Genomic DNA, 23537 nt, shown 5'->3' on the forward strand with positions numbered 1-23537 from the left:
GAACCATGTAGAAATATTTGGAGAGATCTCGGTAAAAGACGTAGCTTTTAGGGAACATTTTAAACAGAGGAAAGGTAGAGAAGAGAGGAAGCTTAGATTGGGAATTGTGGAACTTAGGGCCCAGGCATTTCAAGGAACAGCCACGTAATGGTGGAGCATGGAAATTGAGAGTGCACAAGAAACCAGATTTGGAGGGGTAAGGAGTTCTCGGAATGGATAAGATGACAGTGAAAAGGAGGGAAGAGACCATGGAGGAACCTGAATACAATGATGATCGTTTTAAAACTGGGCCATCGTTGTACAAGAAGCCAATGTAGATCAGCGAGCACAGGGGTAATGGGACAATAGGACTTAACGAGAATTCAGATATTGACAGCAGTTTTAGGATGATCTCACATTTACAGGAGTCCAGATACAGACAGAGATAGTAATCACAGCATCATTCACAAAATGCTAAGATCAGTAAACATCACCAGAATTAGTTGCTGTGACACTGGATATGCTGCATGCATTTTTTCTTGAACTTTAAGGCCCAGGGTAATAGAAGAAAGCTCTTCGTTCAGGGCACCATGAAAACTGAGTAGGAGAAATGACTGGTCTAATCAAACCAGGATTTTAGAAGCCTGAAGACTGTAAGAAGTAGTAGATCTGATAGAGATAATGTGTTTAATAGACTGAAGGTTCTGTAACACGAACAAGACGACAAACACGCATTAGGAACATAGGAATTGCTGGTCAAATGAAGCCCTCCAACCAACCTGCCACTTGCATTACACAAGCCAAATGGAGTTAATCACAGGTGACTAAAACCACTGTTGCAAGAGGTTTGAGTACCACGTGTCCTTGATAAAAAGGTTATCAACCTAATGATTTTCTCTGCACAGATGCTGTCTGACTGTAGATAGTTTCCAGTATTTCCTGTTTTTCTCAGATTTCTAGCATCTGAGGTATTTTGATTTGTTTAGGGCCAAAGTAATCTGTTCTTCCTAAGCAATAACACTAACCACTGCAGCAACAGGGTAAATGATGCAGGAACAGGAGAACAAATGGACAATGAAACGCTATACACTGTGGAACAACAGCATGAACAGAACAAGCATATACAAGAGAAGGTAGAAGTTATGAACGCTTTTAATACTTAATTTTTACAAAACATCATGATTACAATATTTAGCAAAGGCACTTGCCAGGAGTTTGCACTACCTCAGGCTATGCTGAGGCAAGGATTGGAGCAGTTTTTCTGTTGTCTCAGTGTGCTTCTGACAGTATGCAATCAGCATAATGTTCCTGGATGAGGTGATGAGCTACAATTCACTCAGGGAATCAGAGTTGCTGCTCAACACACTTTTACATGCATGTTGTAGTCTGGACCTAAAGGTAGTGATGGTCAAGGAACCAACTTTCTTTACATCACATGGCTGACCAGGAGTCTTCTTGCTCTCACTGCTTGCTAGTGGCATATGTCAGAAGCATTTTGCAATGCTGATACTCAACCTGTTTGGCCATATTACAAACACATCTTCCTTGGTTATCAAGTTCTCGAGTGGGACTCGAACCCAGATCTTCTGGCTCAGAGGCAGGGAGATGACCCACAGCACCACAAGCCCTCTTATGGTTACTCAGGATAGTTTATTAACCAAATTTATTTACCCAATTCCTAATATAACCTAACAGTTACTGAACCAAAATTAGTCAAATGCATCAGTTTCCAAGTACATCTGGTAGCTTTGCAATGTCAGACTGAGACTTGGGTCTGGTGGGGAAATGATTGATTACATTCAGAGTTAGAATTTTAACAAAGGCAAGTCATCAGCACTTGCATCCCAATAGTTGGCATCTAAGGTGCAGCCACTGACTCTCCAACTGCTGTTTAAGGCTCGCTTGAGCATCGATTGGGAGTGGGTGGGGATTTCCATCTGCCCTCAAGGAATTCCAACCCGTAAGAGATGTCAATCAGATGAGCCAACAGCTCTCCCATTTGGCCAGGAACAGTGCTGCAATGGCCAGAAGTGCATGGGACTAAGTCCCACAACCTTTGAAAAGGGGATGGGAGGGTTAAGGCTGATCGCAGCATGAGGGTGGGAGTCTCAGAGCTCCTAAGTGCTGGTCAACGGGCATCTCAATATTGAGGAGGCTTTCAGAGTGAGGGACCCTCCTGCCCAGGATGGAAAAAAAGTGAAAGTCATCATTCCACCCTCTCCACAGCTTAAAAATTGAAGCTGGGTGAAATGAGACCCATAAGTGATCACTTAGGTGAATGGGTGAGTTTCCTACCTGAGGTTTGGTGAAATTACATCTGGATTTGGGCACATGGGTCCTGGGGGAGTTGGGGGGGTGGGCAGTGTGGAATCCCATCCGTTCAATTTTATGCTCCCCTCCTGCCTCAGAACATGCCTTGGGAGGAACATAATATGAGGCCTTTGGACCAAAGCATCTTGATTTCAATGAATAATCTATGCTAGGTTGAGGTAGCAGTTGGAGTGTTATGGACACAATGATCAGAGTTGATCAGAAACAAAATTTAAATTAAAAAAAACTTCAGGAATTCACTCTGAATCATTAATCAGGATTCCTGCCATAAAGATCACGTGTAATTTATGGGTAAGGACAATATCTGCCTTGGGGTGATGCACCTGAAGTTCAAAAGCAAACAGAGGTTTGCTATCTAGGCTTCTAAGGAAAGAACAGCCATTTAGGGTGAGGTAAGTGCAGACTGCTTGCACAAAAGGAACCAATATCTTAATCTGACCTATGATATTAGAGTACCTTTAAGAAGTGTTATTTTTTCAATCATGTTGTCTGCAGTTGTAAGCAAGCCTTTTGGTTTCATTGTTGCTGGGTTGTCTGGTTAGAAGTCATTTTATTGCTGCTTCAATGGTTTAAATGGGGTTTTGTTTATTTTTACTCTGGGCCTCAGATACTTTCCGGGATTTGGTTTATGACCCTGCATTGTTCAGGGGAAGGCTGGTTAGCAGGTCAAGTGTTCTGGACATTTTTTCTTCATAGTGAATTCACTTTCCATTTGGCAGCTGGCTGAAGTTTTAGTTTAGAAGGGGGTGGGGGGTTGCAGACTGAAAAGCAGTGTTTTTCTCTCTCTGCTATTAGAAATTCTGCTGGAAGTAAGGCTCTTGCCTTCCTGGCGTGAAAATTCTGCTGTTGGTGTTTTTGCTAGCTAGTATCTAGTCACACTCCCTCACCTTGGTGTTCTGGGAAGCTGTTCTGACTCCAAACTTGTCTGTGTGCATCAAGAAAACTGCAGCATTCAAAGGATTAAGTTCCAGCAGCACGTGAGCATTCATATTTTCTGTGCTAAATCTGTGGCAAGAGTTTTATATAAAGGAAGTTTGTTTGATTGGGACATTTCATATACTTAAGGATTATGCAATATAATTTTTTATTTGTAATTGGTAAAAGTTATTGCTAATTTTCTTTCTATACATGTTGTATTCTTAAATAAACTTTGTTCGATAAAAGCTCCTTAGTGGGTTAGTTGAATCGTATCTGAAGTGAAACATCACATACTCACCTGAGCCAAAAACAAATTGCAAAACTTATGATCCAGGTGGGCTTCATAATTCACTTTGGAGTTTCTGATCTGAATTATAATAGACCTTCGCTTAACACCCTCTCAGTCTCTTTCTCAACACAAACCATGCCAGTTCCTGTTTTTCCTCAGGATATTTTTGTTCCACTTCTTGATAGAAATAAATGAACATAACTGATACGAAGATCCGTATATGTCCAGATTGTTGCAACCAAGGTTGTTAGGTCAGTTCAAAATGCAGGATTTTTTGGATACACCCCTGAGAGGACAGTTACTCAGAAGATAATTTCAGCCAGTGTTGCATTTGGCTGCACGTTCTCTGCTTTCGGCTGCCTAGGCTTTTACCCCCACTTCGAAGCACCATCTAACCTATTGGTCAATAAGCTTTATGAAACTGTGTTCACTGTGGCATTGTTTGAGATGCTTTATGACCATGTTGTGCTGTATCCAGAAAAAGTAGGGCACACATAATAGAGTTGGTAAGTCTGTGGGAAGACTGGTTGGTTGGCTACACTTTCTTCAATGTAGGTGAATGGACAGAGATTTCACCCACATTGACAGTCTGCGGTAGCAAAGGATGAACTTAAAAAAGGAAAGATTGTGAACCATGTGCATGCTGTGATAAGTGTGAAGCACTGTTGCTGGAATCTTTGCCAACAAGGCTAGATAAATCAGACACTTGCCCAATCTGCAGTTATAGCAGGAGATGGTTGGTCATCAGCCTTCTTGGAGAGCCAGTGTCATTGACTGCTTGAAATGTAGAAATGCAAAAGACTAATGATTATTTTTTAATGTAAGATTCATGGTTGTTTAACTTGCTATTTTAAGGCTCAGAATTATTCACCAGTCACTGATTAAACTGGAAAAAGATGTGTGGGCAGCTGAGGTGAAGGACAGCAGCTCAGTTTGCACGTGCTAGAAATGACTGAGCTGCAGGAGGATGTGCTCTTTTCCATGAGGGTGATAATCCTTAATTCCTGCAAAGAGAAGGTTGAAAATGCAGCGTGAATAAAGGAGAAGGGTCCCTGTTTGACTGACAGTGAGGGACAGGATAATTCACCATCTAAAACGTTAACATACAATCTCTATATCACAAAAAGACAATTTCCCATGCTAGTGAGTTGGTCCACTTTCAGAGTGATATCAAAAAAGGTACGTGGATAAAAGCAAATTACTACAGATGCTGGAATTGGAAACCAAACAAAATGCTGAAAAATCTCAGCAGGTCTGGCAGTGTCTATAGGGAGAGAACAGAGCCAACATTGAGTCAGGATGACCCTTGAAACATTGGCTCTATTCTCTCTCTCTCTACAGATGCTGTCAGATTGGCTGACGTTTTCCAGCATTTTCTATTTTTGTTGTGTTAAAATTTACATATTTATTTTGAATCTTGAATACTAAATCCAGGCGGTCACTCAGTACTACCCTGCTGGAGGTCTTGTCTGCCCCCTCAGGTGGGCAGAATGATCTCAAGGCACTAAGAGCAGGGGAATTCTCACTACTGTCCTGCCCAATATTTATCCCTCAACCAACATCACTTAACAACAGGTTTATAAATGCGATATCACATTGTTGTTCATAACAACCTGCTATATGTGGAACAGCTGTCAGATTTCCTAAATCAGAACACAGTGACTGTACTTTAAAAGAAGTTCAATAGCCTATAAAACAATGTAACATCCTAAGATCATGAAAGGTGTAACCTAAACACAGGCGCTTCTGTACATTGTGCAAGCTCTTCCATTGGGAAAACGTCCCACCAAGCGCACTTCTCAGCCATTTAGACTAGTGGTTCCTTGTTTGATCCTGTCTATTCTGAGGCAGGACCCAGGAAAGGGTGGAAAAACAGTTAGAATCCTATTTGCTGCAGATGCAATTTGTGCAGGAAAGTGCAAGCAAAGTCAGCTATTAGGTTGGGCTGCAGCGGTCGCTATATCAAGGACCCAAGGATTGCCTGTGGAAATTCCAGGGTGACTTTGCAAATCCCATACTCATTATTGCAAAATTCCCTGCTGGAAAATCATGGAATCCCCAGTTAAAACCCAGCCTAACCGGAAAAATGCAGGCTGAGGGGAAATCTGATGGGAGGTCTACAAAATTATGAGGGACATAGACAGGGTGGATGGTCAAAGGCATTTTCCCCCAGGATGAAAGTGTCAATTACAAGGGGGCACAGGTTCCAAGTGAGAGGAGGAAAGTTTAAAGGCAATGTGCAGGGGCTTGGAACATACTGTCGGAGGTGGTGGTGGAAGTGGAAGCAGGCACATTAGCAACATTTGGGAGGCAGTTGGATGGGTACACAGACCAAGTAAGGGCAGGTGTTTTTAGTTTAGTTAGGGCATCATGTTCGGCACAGGCCTGGAGCACCGAATGGCCTGTTCCTGTGCAGTATTTTTCTTTGTTCTTTCTTTTCTTCACCCCCAGATGCAGCAAGCCATTTAAATCATTTAGTTTGGCAGGACCATAATATCCTGCTGTGTGGGAGGGGGGCCATGAAATCCTGGCCTATGTTTCTGCTAATACTCTTGGAAATGAAGGCACATTTGCATCAGGATGATACCAGGTTAAGAGCATTAAATCAGTGAGGAAAGATGGCATACATGGGTGTGTATGCCCTCTAGTACAGGAGATCAGCAGGCAATCTGATTGTTGTAGTTTAAATGATAAAATTGGTTTTATTGGGTAAATACAGAAATTATTTCCTCTGGTAGAGGAATCAAGAGCAAAGGGACGTTGTCTTCAAATTTGAGCTAGGTTGTTCAACAGGAAAATCACAAAGGACTTTTCTCATCCTCCAAAGAGCTTCGGCTGCTGGAATAATTGCAATGTCCAGACCTGAACCAAATTCTTGTTTTGTCAATGTATTAAGCAATATGAAGTTAATGTGCAAGTCATCCATGATCGAAATAAAAAGCAGGCTTTAAGAGTCAAAATGGCCTATTCTTACGCAGTGTTACTGTTACTATTGAGCTTGTCACTAGACTAAGCCAGTCATCACTGACCCCAGTAACTTCTCACCTTTTTTAAGTTGGGTGTTCTCTCCCGAGATCAGTTGCCAATAGGTCCTTTCTGCATCTTGTGCCCTTAGATGGCATACCGAGGTCAGAAAAGGTCCCCACAGAGTCTCTTTCGTCTCAAAACTACAGGTAATAGGGAGGAAGCAAAAATGTTTTAACTGTTACTAAAATGCAGGAATCAGTTGACCATTCCTTTTCTGAAGGAGCAAAGCCCCTGAAATGATGAGCACCAGAGTCACAAAGGACAACAGTGTTAATGTAATTAAGACACTCTGCATAGTCCAGCCGTACATTTCAGAGGGGCCCAGGTAGGCTACTCTCTGCCAATGTATTGGTGAGGGTGCTATCAATAAACCCAAGTATCAGTGATTTTGACAAGATGGATAAAAAAGGACCACCCTGGTCCTGATAACTGGACAATGGCCTCTGTGTTGGTACCTGTTTGACTAGAAACCGCAGCTAAGCGTTATATGATTATTTAATAGTTGAGAAGTCTGCAAACATCTTACTGTGCATATATCTGATGAATGCATGCCTGAATGAAGTTCCTCCTCCTGAAGCTTCTCTTAGCAAGCCTTCAGTAAAGATTCAGTGAGTGCTGCATTGTTAGAAATCCAACTTAGAGGAGATGATGAACCAAGGCCAGAACTTCAAATAAATTCGGAGCTTTAAGCCTGTAAAAACTTGCCATGCTGTAATGCCAACCATTACCAATGGGGGGAACGATGCCATCAGCTCAGTAAAGCTAATTGCATCCTGGCAAGTTTCCATGAGTAACTCCATAACACATTTGGGCATCTGAAGTTACAACAAAAGTATAAATACAAGGACATGAGGACTAAAATATATCTGTATATCTTGCATTAATTTTAATTAATGTTTGAATACCTACACTGTTAGACGGAGCATTAATCAAGAAATAATTGGAGCTGGTAACAAAGACAATGTAGTAATCATGGTGGACTTTTATCTCCATACAGACTGGACAAATCAAATTTGCAAAGGCAGTCTGGAAGATTGTTTTGTCGACTATTTTTGCAACAGTTTCCTAGAACAATATATTGTGGAACCAATAAGGGGCAAAGTTATTTTAGATCTGGAATTATACATCAGTCCCAAGCACGGTTCATTAGTGACCTCAAAGTGATCATAATATAATTGAATTCTATATTCGGTTTGAGAGTGACATATTCAAGTCCAAAACAAGAATCATAAACTTCTACTCATTAGTCAATTACATGACTAGCGATGAGGAGAGGGCTGGCTAAGGTTGATTGGACAAGTAAATTGTAAGATATGATGACAAATAAACAGTGGGAAATATAGACATAAACAAGAAGCAATTCTAAATGTTCAACAAAATTACATACATGCCATTAAAAACAAACACTGAGAAAGATCCATCATCTCTTTCTAGGAATGTTAGAGTAGTATTAGGTTAAGAGGTTTGTAATGCTGTAAATAATTGTAGTAAGCCTGAAGATTGGGAGAGTTTTATAATCTGGTAAAGGGTGACCAAAAAGCTAATTTAATAAAGGGAAAAATTAGAATGAGTGTAAATTAGTCAGGAATACAAAAACAAATTTTAAGAGCTTTCACAGAAAGCAGCTGAAATAAATGTTGGTCCCATAGATACAGAGAAATCATCACGGGTAACAAGGAAATGGAAGAGACTCCAAGTAAAACTCGTGTCTATAGTCACAGTAAAATTACCAGGAATTACAAATATAAAAGATACAAGATGCAAATTATATTCCAGGATAACCAAAGAACTAATAAGAGTGAGGAACTTAAGGTAATTAATGCCAGCAAAGAAAAGGTTTCAGAGAAATTTAAAAGGACTAAAAGTTCACAAATCTCCAGGATCTAATGGCCTATATTCTCAAAGGGTCTGCAAGAGAGATAGAGAGAAAAGATTAATTAATACACAAGATAAGGGCTCATGAAGATGGGAGTAATACATTACCGTGGATAGAGGATTGGTTATGGACAGGAAGCAGACATAAGGGATAAACGGATGAGGCCATCTAGCAGAATGCTACAAGGATACGATGCTGGGGCCTCAGATATTTACAATCTATATTAATGATTTAGACATATTACTCCCAGGGTGGAATTTTCCCATCCTGCCCATTACAGGAATTGGAGCCAGCAGCACATGGGCCAAAGGTCCATTGACCTCGGGTGGGATTTTCCAGCATTGGGGTGAGCGCAGCTGGAAAATCCTGCACCCAGTCTTTTCATCTAAGTCTATTGATGATACAAAGCTTGGTGGAAATATAACCCCACGGAAGACACAGTCACTGCAAAGAGATAAGGATAGGTTAAGTCAATGGGCAAGTGTTAAGTTACTCAATTTGGTAGCAAGAATAGAAAAGCATAGTATTGTCTAAAAGGCATGAAACTTTTAAATGTTGAATTCCAGAGATACTGGAGTATATTCTAAAAAAGTTAGCATGTAGATACAGCAAGCAATTTAAGAAGGCAGATAGAATATTGGCCTTTTTCGCAATAGGTTTGGAGTACTTGAATAAGGAAGCCTTGCTACAATTGCACAGGGCTTTGGTGAAATCACACCTGGTGTACTGCGTGCAGTTTCGGTCTCCATACTGAAGGATATGTTTGCCTTGGAGGTGGCACTGTGAAGTTTCAATAGAGTGGTTCCTGGGATGATATGACTGGCCAATGATGAAAGGCAGAGTAAATTGGTCTATGCTTTCTGGAGTTTAGAAGATTGAGAGATTTACTGAAAATTCTGAGATTGTTTCCCCTAGCTGGAAAAACTAGGACAGGGGGCACTGTCTCAGGATAAGAAATTGATAATTTACGAATGAGATGAGGAGAAATTTCTTCACTTGGAGAGTTGTGAATCATTGGAATTCTCTAACCCAGAGGGCACTAGATGCTCCATTGTTGAGTATGCCAGCCAGCAATGCCCATGCCCCGTGAATGAATAAAGGAATCAGCTATGCACAAATATGTATTCTTAATAGATCTTTCAAACCCTTGCATGACGTCCACTATGTTCTGCACAATTTGTAATTTTTGAGATCCAAAGGGCTTCCTTTTCAGGTGGCGTCACTGGCTAAGTAATACTATTAAAAGCAGGCTGGCTACAAAACAGAATGTAGTGTAAGATCAGCTTTTACATAAAACGAGTTAGGCTCAGAAATCTTAAGTATAATTTTAAGAATTTTCAGGCAACGCCAACTTGGGAGTTATGGTTTTTGCAGAGGAGGACTGCACAAAATATAGGAAGACATGCAAAATGGGCATGCATTTGGCAAATGAATTTCAGTACAGTTATCTGAAGTGATGCATTCTGGTGGGAAAAAATTAGGAAAACGAGTGGTCAAATGGGATGATGATTCTGCGGTGCAAATACACAAATGGCTAAAGTAGAGATGGAGGGTAATAAGGACAAAAAAAAGGCACATAATACAGCGTATTCATTGCCAGACGGATAGAATCAAAAAGTAGAGAAGCTGTAGTAAAGTTGTATAGAATCTTGGTTAGACTGTACTTGCAATTCTAATCTCCATGTTATAAAATGATATAGAGGCACTAGAAAAAGCATAAAAAGAATTAAACCAGATATACTCATCAGGAAATATTAAACATATTGGAGAGGACAGAGATAACCTGATAGAGGTTTTCAGAATCATGAAAGGGGTTCATTTGATAGGCAGAGAGAGGTGTGCATTTTCAGGGCAGGTCAGAACCAGGGGCCATAAAACGTAGGACAGTCACTAATAGATCCAATAAAGAATTAAGGAGAAACTTTCTTATGCACAGAGTGCAACTCGATAACCCAAGAAACAGCTGAGCTGATTATTAATACAGTACTTAAAGGGAAAATTAGATACTCTAGAAAGAAAATAATTGAAGGGATTTGTTGGTGGAATTAGGTAAAATGAAACAGGAGTATTCTTGTGGAATGCTTAAATACTGACAAGAACTTCTAGTAAATGGCCTGTTTCTGTGCTGCAAACACTATGCAAGAATACACAGGGCATCTTGAAAGATCTAGGAAATTACGATCTTACTCCAAATTTGCTTCATTCAATACTTCAAGGAGAGACATTCTCCGACGTAGTGGCACCTTGGCTTTGCAAATGTCCGCCTTGCTAATGTTCTTGACTGTGAGATGAACAAATCCTGTCAGAGTGAAGTTGGGCTCAGTGGTCGCTGACAGCTTTGTTGTGTTCAGGCCATCTGTCCAATAGGAGAAGCAGTGTTATTCAGGTTGTGTTATTGAAATGGAATCACATAGAGACCACATTTATAGATTTCTCTCCCCCCACCCCTCACGCTAATCTTGTTTTGGTCACTATTGTGTGGGGTGAAGTTATTATATCTTGTGATTCACAAAAGCTCAAAACAATCTCCCTTTCAAACTACAATGCTGGGCCTTCATCTAATGTAATGTATTTCTTAGATCACACTATGTGCTGTGGACTGATCCATTATTATTAGGTGGAGACAAACTGTAGTACACTAGTGAGCAATGTGGCACCCTTGATACACAAGAACATGTAGCTCCTATATCATATTGGAATCAAATAAAAATATACCACTTCCCTTTCTTTAAAATAATAATGCCCCTATCATTATAACAGTTCCAATCATTCCAGCTCAATCCAAGCTAAGGACAATTAACAATTGAGATCTATGAAATTGACCACCTTAGGATTCTTTTAAAGCTTGTTCCCTTTTGTGAAAAGTATTAAAGTTATTTCCTAGATGCAGTATATTCCACCATCTCATGGATTTGATAGTTCTTGTTATAATCTGCCTTTAAGAGATAGTAGCATGCCATCAGTAGAAATGTGCTATTAACATTGGCTGATCCCTTTTTTGGCTCTAATAATTCCAATGCTGGCATCCATCCCGATCCAAGTAAAACAAAGGATATTAAGTCCAGACTAACTCTTCAAGTTAGGGACAATCTTCAAAGATGTCTCTTCAATTTCCTGTCTCCATACATTCCCAACTTTCCAAAAAAGTCATCCTCTTTAAGGGAATTGTTGAGAAAGGATGTGCCTTTCCAGTGCCACCAAAAGCACCCAATACCTCTTTGAAGTACTGATACACACTCATTATCAGAAGCATTGGCATCGCAATTTTATGATGCTTGGGAGACAACTACCCTGGAGATAGATGCCTCACAAAAAGCCCTAAGAGCATGCATGCTAAACAAAAAAGACAAACAGATTGCATTTATTGAAAACTGTCTGTAATGCAATCCAACTACTCCAATATCAAGTGGATAGCTTTAGTGTTCGGAATCATGCATTTTCATATCTACCTATTTGGCAAAAGACCGATCATAAACTACTGCAGTTGATTTGGTGAAAACCATTGATCAGTGCACCAAGATTGCAATATCTCTTAAATCAAGATTCTAAGTTATGATGGCAAGTTCAGGTGCAAACCAGGTAACTGGATGGTCACATCAGCTACCCTGATGAGATTGCCTAACCCAGTGAAATGCAAATGACAGCAGATACAAGACAAAACAGTGAAAGATTCAATGGAAACCGTGACGAACCATCATTGAAAACCATCACCTGACACAATTCAGCATGTTCATGAATACGTGAGACCATTTTGGCCTTACCATGATGAGCTAGAGTTCTATCTGGAAGTAATTTTTAAAAGCAGGTAGTTTACCATAAAACCTGACATTATTCAGCAAATTCATTATTTATACATGGGCATGGATCAGATGAGAAGACTCCAGAGACAATCTGTTAGCTGGGTATGAACATTGGTATTAAGTTGTCAATGACACTGATCCTACATCAAGTTCTTATCCAATTTTGGTCCAAAATTGTATCTAACCTCCTTGTCCACAGTTCCGACTTCATTGACCAATTTATCAAGTGCCCTATTATTCAACAACTTCACCATACATCACACATACTCCCAAGTGCTATTTTCAGTTTTTCTGGGAGCCCCCAGAGAGATGATGGACAATGATCAGCAAATGGTAAGTCATTTCAGGCCATACGCAAGAAGTAGAATACTGATTGTACAATTTCTTCTTCTTATTACCCTAGATCTAATGGCCTAACTGAACAAATGATTCACATAATGAAATCCCTAATGCTCAAATGTCAACAGATTAAATAAATCTACACATTGCAATGTTACTTCTGAGCGCAACACGTATGCAACTATTTTGTCACCGACAGAGCTTATATTTGGCAGCGCAGCGTGTACCAGTTATCTACTCTTAACCATGCTACTCTCTCAGAAATTAGAGAATAGCTTTTAAAACTGTGAGAGAAAATGATCAAATGCATGGTAAAAATGCAGTACAGAATTGCCAAGTTTACAGTTTGGATAACAAAGTTGCATCCAGGATTTCATAGTAGGTATGTGGAAACCACCTGAAATGAGAAGGATTTGTTTATTCTATGAAGTCGTTACACACAAAGGAGCAATGGTGAGGGCTAACCAAGGACAAATCGGATCCTCAACCTCCTACTCCGTACAGGAAAAGATGCCATATGCAACCAGAAACAACATCCAAGAATGACAACACCAAAAAAACAAAAAATCGTTGAGCCATTAAAGAAATCTCCAGCCAAGGTTACCAAAGATCTGGGCTGTAGGGCCCCGAACATCCTCAAAGTGGCAATCAGTATTGGATTGCTATACAATGCCAAATTTTTTACTTTAATTTATTTTCAACCTTATCTCACCCACCCTTCTAGTTCAGGCCAAATGCGATCCATGCAGTGCAGTGTGCCTAGCGTGATGAGTGGCTGAGTCAAAGGCATGTAGGCTTGTGCCTTTTTTTTAATGCCACTAGCAGCTGTAAACCAGGTAAGTTTAAAAGGCCCTTAACAGGATGGGCCAGAAAGGAGGTCAGTGGATAGAATTTGCGGGGATGGGAGAAGAAATGTGCTGTGAGATGTGAGACTGTGGTAGGTCAGAGAGAGACCTCTCAGTCTGTACAATAGTTATCCAGAAATCAGAACAGGTTTTTAATCCATCTAACTATTGATGTAATCGAGTTGGAACCATTTGAAGTTTGAGATTTAAGTTGCACTTTCACTTGGTTTAGGGCAATTGTGCAGGGGAAGTTTGTACTTCTGGGCAACTGCTGTGCAAACCTTACCAAAATCCCAGAATGCTTAACTTTCAGTTATAGGTGCTTTTTTATTGCCAGTATTGGTGTTAAAGTTGTTCTTTCTCCGTCTACAGAGTAACATGTGATAATGGAACCCAATCCAATCCAGAGAGTTTAATGAAGTTGCTGCACAGTGTAGGTTAATATCATCACCACATTACCCAAGGTTTTATAAAGAAGACATATCCAGTTGTGCAAGAAATGCCGAGAGACAAGGGAGACCCAAATCTTGTCTTGTTATCTGAGCTTTACATCAAGGCTGATATAAAATCCCTTGCAGAAGGATTTGTTTATCCTATGAAGTCAGTACACACAAAGGAGCAATAGTGAGGACTAACCAAAGAACAAATTGATTGGAATTGTCATCTCTGGAATCGCCTCAGCCCCCACCAGTATGACACTGGGAAACTCAGAAGTTACAGTTAATTATTTGGAACTCAAATGATCATTTGGTATGTGGTGCTGGCGATATTGTGCATGCTGCTCCCAGTATTGTCGAAGTTATGTCACTTGCTGTCTCCATTGTTCATTGCTGGTGTTGATGACCTTTTCTGCTTTTCAGCTCAAACATGGATTCTATTCCTTCCCACTTGTTTATCAGTTTCTGTCTCAATGACATTGGATCTTTACATCTCAGCTTCACCAACAACTTTTACTGGGCTGAGGATTTTGGTGATTGGATCCTGTATGTACATAGTCTTTTCTCTTAACAACTCAGGCAAGGATTTGGCATGCTTGTTGAAGTGATGACCTCTTCAACCTGTATATCAGTGAATTATTGTCTTACTTCGTCCTGGTCACTTGGAAGATGTAACTTGCTTGGCACAGTTGTCTTGTACTTTCTGCCACTGAGTAGCTCTGCAAGGGACTTTATATCAGCCTTGAGATGTAAAGCTCAGTGTTAACAAGGTAAGATTTGGGTCTCCCTTGTCTCTCAGCATTTCTTGCACAATTGGATATGTCTTCTTGTAAAACCTTGGGTAATGTGGTGATGATATTAACCTACACTGCGCAGTAACTTCATTAAGCTCTCTGGATTGGATTGGGTTCCATTATCACATGTCACTCTATAGACGGAGAAAGAACAACTACAATAATGACTTTAACACCAATACTGGCAATAAAAAGCAGCTATAACTGAAAATTAAGCATTCTGGGATTTCGGTCAACTTATAATTAAGAACAGATGCTGGTGGCAAAGTTGCTGCGAGCCATGACCTGGTCTGGGAATTGTGAGCTGAAGCTTCTTCTGTTGACCAAATATAGGAAGTTGTTTACATATGGCATCGAGTTTTATGGAATTTGTTTGGCTACGTGTAATTTGAACGAAGCATAATGGGTGTAGTTTATAAGTAATTTTATTGGTTGTTCGAATCACATAATCAGTTTCCAGTTAAACAATTGGCTAGATGCCTGAGAATCTTCTGGAAGCAGGTGAAAGGGTTTGTTGATAAGAAACATGCAGTCTTTTGTTGTGTAGTGTCAACTCCAGCGATTCACCATTGCAGAGGTGTGCCCTGAGGAACATCTTCAGAGAAGATGAGCATAGATTCTACATTGGGACCAGACTTGGCCAATTTTTCCTGAAACCCGGTAGTATCCATTTTTTGTTAAATAATTAGAAGTTAATGTTCAGTAAAATAAGTGTTGCAATTGTTTAAGTTGGTAGCTAAAGTATTAATTAAAGGGATATTGTTGAATGAATTAAGAGTCGACTCCTGTCTTTGTTTATCACATTAAACTAGAAAGCTTGGAGGGTGTTTAAATTAGTAGCCAACTAATAACTTTCAGGAATCCATTGTTCAACAAACGGAATGCTGAGATTAATGTTGTAGCTCTCAAATCTTTCACCATCTGATAAAAAGCTCAAAGCAACTATGAGATGCCATTCTTAATTGTGCACAAGTATATCAGCTCCCACATTCTGGCATGATTTGGGTAGTACTTCAGTAACTATCTCCTCTTTCTGTTATGCATTTTTATACTACTAGCATTCAATGCATGCAAATATAATTCATTTAATGTCTTTACAGAGGCCTATCTAGTCCACAACTGATCTGTCTCTGAGCTTACAGCTCTCCATTCCCATTGTGGAGAAGTCGTCTCCACATCATTTTAGGTGCAAGTTTTTCAGGACTCAGCCCAGCTGTATCAGGTGTGTACATCATTCGAAAATATTAGTATTCTGCCACCTTCACTATGCATTTGTGCGTATTTACTTGATCCAAGTTTTCACACAGCTTCATACAGATGGCAGCAATGACCTTTCTCATATAAGTCATACCCTTCTAATGTCATCAACTGTGCCAACTGCTCTTTTACATTCTCGATATGTCTCATCTAATTTATGCTGGAACGCATACTGACAGACTTCAAGACCAAATGTTAGAAGAAGGAATTTGTACCATTAAATCGTGAGGAATGCTGTCAACAGTGAAGATTTCTTGCCCAGTTTCAATTTCTAGTATCAGTTTTTGGCACCAAGCTTGTTCAAAACATCTGCTTCTGTTGTGACATCTTCCAGTTTGGAATAGAGTTGTGATTCTCCTACTGCTTGATTAAGAAATTTGGGATCCAGGCAACTTCATAGCCATCCATTTGTCTTCTCTCTCACATTGTGAGAATTTACCTAATCTGTAGATTCACTGACTCTGGTAATCACTTGCTTATCTCCCATTTCTTTCCAGCTTTCTTTTCGGTTCCACTGATACTTTACGTGGGAGTTGAATCACTGGTTTCTTCTCTGGATGAATAGTGATGTGTGACACTCAAAATCTTCAAAGCATTCAGCCATTTCATTAAAACATTAAGGTCTTTCTTGCTTCCAAGTGGAGGACACTTCAATTGGTGTTCTACCTTCAACAGTCACCTCTTTCAACTCATGATTTACTGAGATCAATTGAAGCTCTTTGGAACTGTTCAACCCTAGGACAGCAGGGCCATCTGTTTCAGTGATGTAGAATATGCAGTTAACATTTTTCCTGTGTGTCCCCTTGATTTGGGTCATTCCCAGCTGTCAATTTTCAGTTCCAACATAAGCCATCAGCAAAACGTTGCTCAATTTCAGAACACCTTTCTTTGGGTACATTTTGTCTGCCCCAAATTTCAGGAAAGATCTGCTGGGTATAGTCTGAGTGAGATAATGTTATGCTGTGCTCGGGTATCAAATTTAAGTTTCAGATTTATGATGGTGGGCTTATTTCTCACCCTCATTCTGATCAGAATAGCTGTGTGAATTTTGTCTGTCTGGACACTGAGATCATTTCAGGCAGCTGTATATTGTATCCTCAAACTCATAGTTATCTTCCAGGGTATGGATGATTTGATTTCTTTCCTTTCTCATTTGCTTTGTTGCTCCACACCTGACAACTTGTTTATCATCTACTTTCTTTAATCTGCACATCTTTACCATGATTAGGCTTTCCAAAAGCTCTAGCGTGATCTGTATATGGGATATTTCCTTCTCACTGTGAACTCATGTGGTTGTCCACATCAGTGTTGCACACATTTGTTTGTTGCTGTTTAACAGAATCAGCTCTGTTGCCTTTCCCTTGACTTAACTGAAGGCTAGCTGTTAGGGAGTTAGCATTGTTAGCTGTTTACTCGCAGCTACATGTGCACTGGCAGTGTCAGTAGCCCGCATTATCGTGAGCTTGTCCTTTCCAATTAGAACCTTCTGTACATCACATCGGTCATGAATGCTGGAGCAAACTGGAGGTGTCAAATAGCCTTATTCTGCTCCTGTCTTATGGTCTAAAGTCTGTGGAGCCTCATATGAGCTGACCTACAAGCCTTTGCTCTGTTTCCTTGAATTTACACTTGCTAGCTTCATTTCGCAAATGAAGAAATTATCAACAGGTTCACATGGCTACCACCTCAAACTTTGAAATTCATATTGGCAGACTCATTAGTTTGATTCTGGCTGAAGATGCATGCTGACTTTCTCCAAAATGTTGTCTGGGTTTTTAATTATAATTTTCACTGTTCTCCCAGCTATTAAACAGATCTAATCCTTTCTCTCCTGCCCACAAAAGAATGTAGCTGACCTGTTCGAGTTCACTAATGCTTTTTAAAAAGCTACTGAATGTCAATCTCCACTTCTGATAAACTTCTCAAATGCCTCTGTGAAATTATCAGCCTCCCTATCCATCCTTGTCAGTAGCTGCATTCTCACTGCTGTGGTGATCATTTTATTTTTGTGTTGTTTCAAGTTTTTTTTCTCTCTGCTTTGGATTTCAGTTGATTTTCCTCAATCAAATTCAGCATTTATTTCATTTACAGTGGTTAGCACTGCTGCTTCACAGCGCCAGAGACCTCGGTTTGATTCCTGGCTTCAGTCACTGTCTATGTGGAGTCTGCATGTTCTCCCCATGCCTGCTTGGGTTTCTTCCAGGTGCTCCGGTTTCCTTCCATACTCCAAAAGACGCGCTGGTTAGGTGCACTGGCCATGCTAAATTCTCCCTCAATGTACCTGAACAGGTGCCGGACTGTGGCAACTAGGGGATTTTCACAGTAATCTCATTGCAATGTTAATGTAAGCCTACTTGTAACACTAATAAATAAATACAAAAAACTTGTAATGTTTGGGTTTTACTCACAAGACACCTACAACCACCATGTTGTGTGTTGCAAGTCTCTGATGTTTGAAATAATCACACATTTGAATACAAATGCTGGAACTTCATCAAATATATTTCTCAGATCACACCATGTGCTGTGGACTGAAACGTTATGATTTCCATACATAAGCTGTAGTCTGAATGTACTATACTGAATGAAATATAGTTCCCAAATCATATTGGAAGAATAAAAATATAGCAGAAGCTATGGCCAAACCCTACTTTGTAGCTATGGAGAAACAGAATTAGTCCTCAAGCTCTCTTTTCTTTTACAAGTTCATGCTCCATCCCTCACCAGTTAAGCAACATCACCCCAGTCACTCACCTTTCTTTGTTAGCAACTTAGCAATACTAGCTATCTTAGTAAGATCTCATCCTTTGCTTACCATGTTCATCATTGCAGTCCATTTGGCCAATATCCAGGTAGGTTTTTCGATATAGGACAGGTAATAGCTGAGACAGTGCCATTGGATTATCAAAGGCTCTCTTCGGGGCCTCAATCAGCGCCCTTTTCCCCTTTAACCATCTTGCTTCATCTCTTACAGCCAACAAAGCCTAGAAGTAACAGATTATTAATACTCATGTTAATATGACTTGTACAATTTACAGGTGAGGTTATGTTCTGGGTAATGGCTTTAAATAGAGAATGTGCACTGGGATCAGTCGGCTCTAAAAGTAAGATATACCTACTGCACAGGGGAACAGCAAGCTAGAGACAGCACACACTAGAGTATGGTCAGAATAAAGAACTCATGCTGTGCCTCCTTGTCAAATATGTATCAATACTCACATACGTTATCTATGTTACATATCAATAGTTCTCTGAAAACAATTGCAGAATTTGCCTTTAGCACCATTTTGCTCAGTGTATAACAACTCATAAAATGAACTCTTGAGTTTGTCCCCATTAAATGTGTCCTTCGGTTATGGACTCAATCACCACTGGAAACCATTTCTATGTTAACTATTCATTCAAAATCATGAACGATTTTTGATTGGGATAGACTGGAAAGACAGGCCCATTTTCCACCAGGCTAAATCTCCCCTTTGATTACCTGTAGAACAAAGCAAGTGTTTGGATTAAGCCACCCTGACTTGGTTGTATGCCAGCTCTTGACAGTTCTCAATCAAGACATGTTTGCATAAGAATTTTCTGTCTCAGTGAACATGGTCTCAAACTAGCAGCTCAATTGCCTGCGATCTCAAAGTGGACAAACTTCCTGGTCTGAGGGCGCACGTCACATTTTGAGGTTCAGACTGATTGTAAAATATTCCTCAGTATAAATTTAAATCAAAATGCTATTAAACTAAAATTAAGTTCACTTAGAACTGCTGGGGTGCGCTTTGGAGTTGGATAAACCGGTTTGCAGTGCTTCTTCACAAATCACCAGGGGGTGGGTGGGAGGGATGGTGAATGAGCCTGACCCACACGGTTTATTGTTGAGCCAAATGTAATCTTTCTGAAATATGTTCCTCAGGCCCCCAGAGTGAGAAGAAATTGCAAATCCCCCCTACTCCCAACCACCATCACCCCTCAGTGAGTGGGTTGTACGAGCTGTTTTTAAGGTAATATCTTAAAGTGAGTGAAAAAACAAAGTGAGGGAATTCTAGATCTTGGTGCTATGCCAGCCAAAAGAGTAACTGCTAATGGCGGAGTGATTAAAATCAGGGATGTTCAGGATACTACAATTAGAGATCCCAGAGCGTTATGGCGCTGGAGGAAATAACACAGATAGGGAGAGCCAAAGCTGTGGAGGGGTTTGAAGAATACGATTCTAAAATTAAGGCATTTCTTAACTGGGAAACAATAGGCCAGTGAGTAAACTTCACTCAGTATGGTTAGAATGGTGAATTTTCTATCACATAGAAGAGCTGACGCGAATGTCAGTGTTAGGGGAAGCTCTACAAGACCAAAAGAAATAGAAGGGCCTGCTGATAGGGTCAGGCTCAGGTGAAAAAAAGGCTTTGGAGCAACATAAAATCTTATACGGGCCCATTTCTGTTGTAACTTCTATATAAAATCCCACAAATGGAAGCTAACAAGAATAACGCAGAATTTTGGATGAGCTGCTGTTTAGAATATAGGAATATAAGAAATAGGAGCAGGAATAGACCATATGGTCCATAAAGCCTGCTTTTCCACTTAATGAGTGGGATTTTCCACTCATGTCAACGAGATGCTGCCCAGCCAAGAAGAAACGTCCTTAATATTGACAGAGGGCAGATAACCCAGTCCTCCGGCTTCTAATCACAATGCAGAGAACAGAATCTACCCCAATTAGAATACCATCCCCTATTACTACCACGTTTTTTCACTCCCCTCCAGAATGGTCCATTCACTCATTGCCTTTCTTGTCATTGCTCCCATCTACACTAGTAGCATGTCTTCTAAACTATCAGACAATGGTAAAGTGTGATTTCCTCCATCACTGCATTTGTGTTTCCCTTACTTATATGAGTAAATCAGTTCCTGACCATTAAATTACTATACTCCAAAGAATTGTGAGCATCTCCTGGATAAAGCATCTCCTGCAATGTCATCACCAGGGCTCTAGTTCAACAGTTTTGAAGTGGTGAATTGGAAGTCAAAGGAAAGCACAGAAATAGATGAGTTTGGAGGCATTGAAAGCATAGGTGAGGGTTTCGGTGACAGGTGGGTAAAGACGGGTGCTGTTACTGCGGTTGAAAGGGTCAGTCTTGGTAATGGAGAGGACACAGTTTCAGAAGTTCAGCTCAAGGTTGAATAGCAGGCAGAGCTTGCAAATAATCTTATTGTCCTGAGGTAGTGGTTGAAAGAATTCGTGCTGAGGGTATAGAGTTTATGCTGTGGGGAGGGTGAGGAGAGAAAAGTAACAGTTCTCAACATTTAGCTGAAGGCACATGGTGCTCATGCAGAACTGGATGTCAGCTCAGCAGTCTGAGAGCAGAGGGCCAGTGAAGGAATTGAGATGGTGCAAAGGTTAAGGGCTGGATGTCAGTGTGTGTGTAAAAACTGATCCCATAAATGATGTCATAAAGGAAAAGCATACAACTGAGAAGGTGGAGACGAATCCTTGGGGGAAAATCCCAAAGGTAAATGATGCTCTGGCTACATCTAGATGGTTTAAAGGGAAACCGAGTATGAAGGCAATCCCACCAAGCTGAACAATGGAGAGTTCTTGAAGGGAGATGGTGTGATTAGTTAGAGAACAAGGACACACATGGTCATAATCACAAAGAATGTCATTCATGACCTCAATGATCAGTGGGTTAATGTATAAAGGCCACAGATTCTGCATCATTATCATTCTGCTTTTAGACACATTGGATCTCAGATCTTTAGCATATCACATACAAAGCCTTTAAAGAGAATACCTGCAAGGCCACTGCTGTGCTGTAAATGTTCCCAATTGTGCCATTCTCTGCCTGATGATTCTGTATCTGCTGTATCAGTTTATTCATTGCCAACAGTACATTTGTTCTTCTGTGATTGCTGTACATCCAGGCATTATTAGGCATTTTAGAATCATGGACACACTTAAGTGCCAAAACCATCATTGCGTTTGTGTCTATTGTCAAAACAGAGCCAGATTAACCATTTATTTAACCAATAAAGAAAGTAGTTGCCTCACCTTTGTCAAGGAATTCACATACGAGACAAGAGGCAAATTCAAATTTTGTCCATACTCATCAGCAAGCATCCTTTAACCAAGCGTAGCAATTGTACTGGCTTCAGCCTGGCTCATTCAGTAGCACTGGAAGTTCACACCCACTCCCATTTAATTTGAACATTTAATCTAAGCTGACGCTGAGTGAAGTACTGAGGTGCTATCCTCTAGATATCCAGTTAAAGTTCAATGGTTCAAGAACCCAAAGCAGAACTGGGTGATGAACAGGGTTCCTCCAGGGTCCTGGCAAATGTTGCTCAAGGAACCACACAAAAAATAAATCGTCCAATTGTGCCTCTCGTTTATATTGTCTGGAGTATATACGCGCAAAATGGCTTCAATTGTGTTCATAGAAAATAAAATCTAGTGAGATATATAATGGGCATGATAGAATCAGTACAGTACAGAAGGAGGACATTCAGCCTATTGAATCTGTACTAACCACAATCCCACCCAGGCCCTAGCCCCATAATCCCATACATTTACGTCCCCCTGACATTCGGGTCAATTTATCATGGCCAATCACCAACATCTTCGGACTGTGGGAGGAAACCAGAGTGCCCGGAGAAAACCCATGCATCACCTCTTGTTAAAATTAGCTTGGGATGTTTCTGAAAACTATGATGTAACGTTGTGTGAAAGTATGTGTTTTTCTTTCGCTTACATGTCTCTGTCACATGTGGACAAGGCAGTGAGGACCACTTTCATCTTAGTCAGAAGGTCATGGATTTAGATCCCATTCCAGGGACTTGGGCACAAAAACTAGGCTTTCAGAGGGTGCGCTGAACTGTCAGGTAGAACAAAGCTTGTGTCTGCCTTCTCAGACAGAAGCTCTGGTCTACCTGATATTGCAGGACGTCCTCTGTAAAGATTTCATGGCACTATTAGAGGAGGAGCAGAGGATTTCTCTCTGGTCAATACTTAGCCTTCAATAAATGTCACTTAAACAGATCATCTGAACGTTCTCTCAATGCTGTTTGTGGGGTATTGCTGTGTGCAAATTGGCCAATGCATTTCCCATACTATGATGTGGAGATGCCGGCATTGGACTGGGGTAAACACAGTAAGAAGTCTCACAACACCAGGTTAGAGTACAACCAGTTTATTTGATAGTAACCTCACAGCTTTCGCAAGCTCACACACCTGACGAAGGAACACCATTTCCAAAAGCTTGTGAGATTACTATCAAATAAACTGGTTGGACTCTAACCTGGTATTGTGAGACTTCTTACTGTGTTTCCCATGCTATAACAGTGAATGAGTCTTGAGTGTTTTTTACTGGCTGTAAAGTATTTTGGGATGATGACAGGTCATTGAACACTGCTATGAAAATATTAGTTCCTTTATTTCCATGGGATAGCATTGAGGTTTTCCCAACGGTTCTACATAAGACATTTTGATGCGTGTTTTTCTGTCACAGCGATCGGGGGAGGGAAGCCCCAGCTCCCTCACCGAGGGTACAAATTCCAATTGTAACACTTCAACCACAATCAACTAACTCAGTACAAACCGGGACTCAAGTCCACGGCCAACAGAACCAACTTTAAAATTATCATAACCCCAAAAATA

General features: G+C 40.4%; 1 protein-coding gene across 2 annotated transcripts in view; it reads right to left on the reverse strand.

Moving 5' to 3' along the window:
- Positions 1-1113: 1113 nt before the first annotated feature.
- The window catches only part of LOC145355959 (transcobalamin-2-like), a 38609-nt gene continuing 16185 nt past the window's right edge, over positions 1114-23537 (reverse strand). For both annotated transcript variants that reach the window (XM_080208473.1, XM_080208472.1), the window contains exons 6-10: positions 21676-21869; positions 18708-18876; positions 10608-10776; positions 6563-6684; positions 1114-4521 (exon numbers count right to left, since the gene is read on the reverse strand). In XM_080208473.1, coding sequence (XP_080064599.1) covers positions 4460-4521; positions 6563-6684; positions 10608-10776; positions 18708-18876; positions 21676-21869 — 716 coding nt within the window. In that variant the 3' untranslated portion in view covers positions 1114-4459. The remainder of the gene's footprint in view (positions 4522-6562; positions 6685-10607; positions 10777-18707; positions 18877-21675; positions 21870-23537) is intronic.

The sequence above is a fragment of the Carcharhinus amblyrhynchos genome, chromosome 20, assembly GCF_965287045.1.
Source record: "Carcharhinus amblyrhynchos chromosome 20, sCarAmb.v2.hapA, whole genome shotgun sequence".
Lineage (NCBI taxonomy): Eukaryota > Metazoa > Chordata > Chondrichthyes > Carcharhiniformes > Carcharhinidae > Carcharhinus > Carcharhinus amblyrhynchos.